Source organism: Carassius auratus, unplaced genomic scaffold (genome assembly GCF_003368295.1).
Source record: "Carassius auratus strain Wakin unplaced genomic scaffold, ASM336829v1 scaf_tig00214128, whole genome shotgun sequence".
NCBI lineage: Eukaryota > Metazoa > Chordata > Actinopteri > Cypriniformes > Cyprinidae > Carassius > Carassius auratus.
Window position 1 is genome coordinate 27,078 of NW_020527531.1, and position 4,100 is coordinate 31,177.

The window sequence follows — 4,100 nt, forward strand, 5'->3', positions numbered from 1 at the left end:
TAGAGTTCAAAAGGTTGAAATATATTAAATGTTCTATTTAACGACAAGCAGTGAAAAGAAAACATGTTAATGTGACAGTAAGAACACATGGGTATAAAACAGCTTTTCAGAGCGTTACAGGAAGTTATGCTAAAAGTTGATATGAGTACTTAATCTATTTGCATTTGCGATCTTTTTTATCTGTCTGTGATGTTGTATGTTCTTCTATTTTGCATTATTGGTCTTTACAGTGCATGCTAGCAGGGTAATATGTGTGAATCTTGATGATACACCATTCCAATTACGAGAAATGAATTAGCAATTTTTACATTTTCACAATTAGTCACAATTTTTTCTCAACTTAAATGACTTTCATACTGATACTGTAGCTGCCAAGTTCGTATGTCAAGATGCAACAGTTTGTTATGGATGTTTTGTTGTTGCTGTTGTTGTTGTTTTGTTTTTGTTTGTCACCAACTGTGATGTCCAGTCCAGTCTCGTGAAAAGAAAAAAAAAAATGCCCATGGAGGCAGTTTTTCAAAACAATATTGCATTTTACGTGTATCACTGCAGTTCCCAAGTGAAATGGCATGTTTAGTTTTCACTGTAACAAACGAACGTGACACAGTTCACTGGTTCCTACGGTTAAAAACGCTAGATGTTATACAGATTCATCTACTGGGCATGCACACATCAATAATGCATAAGTCTTGTCACAATGTACAACAATAATTACTGTTTTTGCATTATTGTAAGTGGTTGGTGTAGTTGTTAATAAAACACTAATAGGTGTTAAAACTAACTAAATCTATTAGGTAGAAGATTACATTTATTGTTAGCTTCTGGTTTTAATGGTATCCCCTCTAGCCACTACCGGTTCCTACAGACATATCGCGGCAATGAAATGTCAAGTGAGTGACGCTAAAAGTTTACTTCTCTATTGACTGCGAAATGAAGAAAACAGATCCCCTACACTAAACCCTTCCAACAGTGTGAGCAAAAAGCAAGTGTGAGATTCTAACTACACCGAAACAACCATGACATTTCAACGTTTTCTACACTACACTCTGAGGTCATGTGTTCAGTGTTCACATATTTTAACATACACACTGCCGTTTATATTTTTTTTCATGTCTTATGCTCACCAATGCTGAACTTATATGCAAAACAGTATTGACAACCACTACCGTTTTCTATATTTTAGTATATTTAAAATGTGATTTATTGCTGAATTTTCACCAGCCATTAGTTTTGTTGCATGATCCTTCAGAATCAATGTAATATGCAGATGTTATGCTTCAAAAACATTTCTCATTATTGTGCTGCTTAATATTTTTGTAGAAACCATGATACATACAATGTGGTCAAAGTTGTTTTGAGAGTTTCTTTGTCTTAAGATGAGAAGAGTATTTTATTATGTACAGAATTCTGTATAATCATAATTTGTGTCAAAAGGAATAAGAGTCTTGCCATTTTACTGCCGCTAGGGTTCATTTCAGCTGGAAACTGCAGTGAATTTTATGTACAGTATGTTTTTACACAATAAGACTAGGTTGGTAATGTCAGTCAGAAATCTGTCATAATAGTATAACAGATAGACACAGTAAATGCCTATTTAACTCAACAATAACATTAATACGTAACCTGTATATACATCATATTAACACTCTTGCTTTAAACTGTACTGGGTCTTAAGCTGAGCCAGAGTAATAAGTTAATGTACTGTGCGACAGTACTCAGGGACAAAAAAAGACAAACTTAATAACATTTAATAAGTCCCAATCAAATGCAGATGGCATAGCATTGCTCATGATGAACAGTCCAGCTATGTGGCCAGCATAGGAAGGAAATGAGTAGATGGGTGTCTTCGTCTAGCTTTGTGGCCTCTGCGGGGTTTCCCTCGGCCGTTCAGCGACACGAACATCTGCCTCCCCCTGTGCTTCCAGCGCAGGGAGGCGTAGGTGTTATAGCCGTTCTCTTCAATGCGCTCTTTGAACTTGCAGCTGGGACTGTATCTGACCTGCAACGAGTCAAATTAAGAGAGCAGCTTGAGTCATTACTCGAAGTGTGTTGTTGACGACATCAAAACCTATACAGTAGTTTAGTACATGCAGTGTTCATTTTTTTACATACAATACTTGTCTTTTGAAAGAAATATTCTTTCATTTTAAGTTAGTATTTCATTGTCAAACATTCATTTAAATTCAGTTTTCGTATAGATAACTAAAACGGCATCAGAAGTAATTCATTTTAGTTGACATGACAGCATTATGCTTACAAAATTCTACATTCAACTGCAAAAAGCTGACTCAAATCACTCTAATTGACTTGACTAAGTAGCTGTATTTTTCTGAAATGTGTAGTAGCAAGTAAACAAGACATCCTTTTTAAGTTGTCGTTATGACAGAAAAAAATTGTGTGTATGTATTTCTCTGGCCAAAATATACTTAATATACTTAATGATATACTTAAGAAATATATGCTAAATATATGTTGTAAACAGTGCAACTAAATGGAAATATATCAAATATATCAAAGTGAAAACATAGTTTATCTACAGCTTCAAAGACAAAAATATTGACAAATGTACCTCAAATGGGAAGAAAACACATTCCAAACCTTAAATGCATTTTTCTTTTATCAAAAATATAACAGTGTTTAGAATGATATGTATTTTTTTTTTATGACTTAAGTTTATTCAAATATATTTTAAAATCTAAGGGTAAGCTGCAAAGTTAATTTCCAAAAGACAAACGTCTGGCTTGACAAGATGACAGAAATGTACTTTTATAAACAGCAGATTTTGAGCTTTAAGCCCCCAACAATTAGATTAGATCTCAGCTGTTTCGTTTTTACAGTGGCCATTTTCTTAAATAATTACATATGGATCATACATATAAGTCCAAATATGTGGTTTTCCTTTTATTGTTTAGCATATTATACCGAACAATCTTACCAAGCACACTGAACCATGTGGTAAAAACAGCATCAGAAATCTGGGAGTGAGTTATGTTCCAAACATCCTATTGTGTACCCATTACGCATTTGTATTTATCTCAACTAGCCTGTCATTGTAAATCAACCGTCACCGTCTCGCATGGGCTAAAAAAGCTGTCTGACGAATCCAAGAGAGCTCTGCCACTCTGCCACAGCTGGATAAAGCTATTAACTTGAAAGGGAACAAAAAGGATGATGACAATAACACTTAAGAGTCCTGGTCAAGGCAGCTTTAGCCTACAGTCCGATAAGATCACTGTGGAATGAGTGAATGCGACTAATAATCATTCAAAAGGGTAAGAAAAGAAGGGTGCTCAGGCCAAGGTTTGCCATGTTTACTCTGGGGATCGGAGGACAGATATAGCCATCTGTAAGCCATCTTATCATGGCTGGGTGACAGATTGCCAGGGTGAGATTTCTCAGAGAGCAGTTAAAGTGCAACATGCAATGGGGCGTCTTCATTAAACAAGTCACAAACAACTGTCTGCTGGCACGCACTAATTTCACAATAAAATGAAGTGTCCAAAGATTTGGGATGTTCCGGTAAAAAAACAAATGTTAGTTCCAGGATATTTATTGGATGATAAATATCTTTAATTTGCAAAATGTTAATGCTATAAGATTTACCTACCGATCCGAAGAGCGTTCCCTTTTTGGACATAGCTAAGTACAGGCCGGTGCTGACAGATTTGATGGCGACAACTCCCACACTGACAGATCGGATTTCCATCAGACCTGAGGAGGGGAAAAAAGGAACAGAAGTCTGGTTTAGAAAGGGCGAGTTTCTTTATCAAAAGCCACTCTATCATTGCTGATTAGAAAACCAGGCACCCATATGCTCAAGGGATGTTTTTTTTTCTCCCAGGACAAGAAAAAACAGGACACACTACAATAGGCCAGTTTCAATGATGCTCTTTGTGAATCCACCAAGAACAACCTAGATTTCCAGACACGGTTTTCCTTGGAACTTATGTGGCACTTATGAACGAAAGTGTAGAAAACAACAATATGCTGCATTAATATTATGGACAACGTTGGGAATAAAAGTTTCTAATGAAGAACACACATGTGCTGCGCCTTGTTTACAACCAGAGGAATGCACATGCATGCATCGCTGTAATACC

General features: G+C 36.0%; 1 protein-coding gene across 1 annotated transcript; it reads right to left on the reverse strand.

Annotated features, from left to right (window-relative positions):
* LOC113091204 (fibroblast growth factor 10-like) lies at positions 1-3,833 on the reverse strand. Its single transcript, XM_026256630.1, has 2 exons — positions 3,608-3,833; positions 1-1,999 (listed from the first exon to the last, which is right to left on the reverse strand). The coding sequence occupies exons 1-2, from the start codon at positions 3,704-3,706 to the stop codon at positions 1,805-1,807; spliced, it is 294 nt and encodes a 97-aa protein (XP_026112415.1). The 5' UTR covers positions 3,707-3,833; the 3' UTR covers positions 1-1,804.
* Between the last annotated feature and the right edge of the window lie 267 nt (positions 3,834-4,100).

Coding starts and splice junctions, on each gene's coding strand:
- LOC113091204 (XM_026256630.1), bottom strand. CDS start 3,706: ATGGAAATCCGATCTGTCAGTGTGGGAGTTGTCGCCATCAAATCTGTC. Junction 2,000..3,607: donor AGGGAACGCTCTTCGGATCG/GTAGGTAAATCT, acceptor GACTCGTTGCAG/GTCAGATACAGTCCCAGCTG.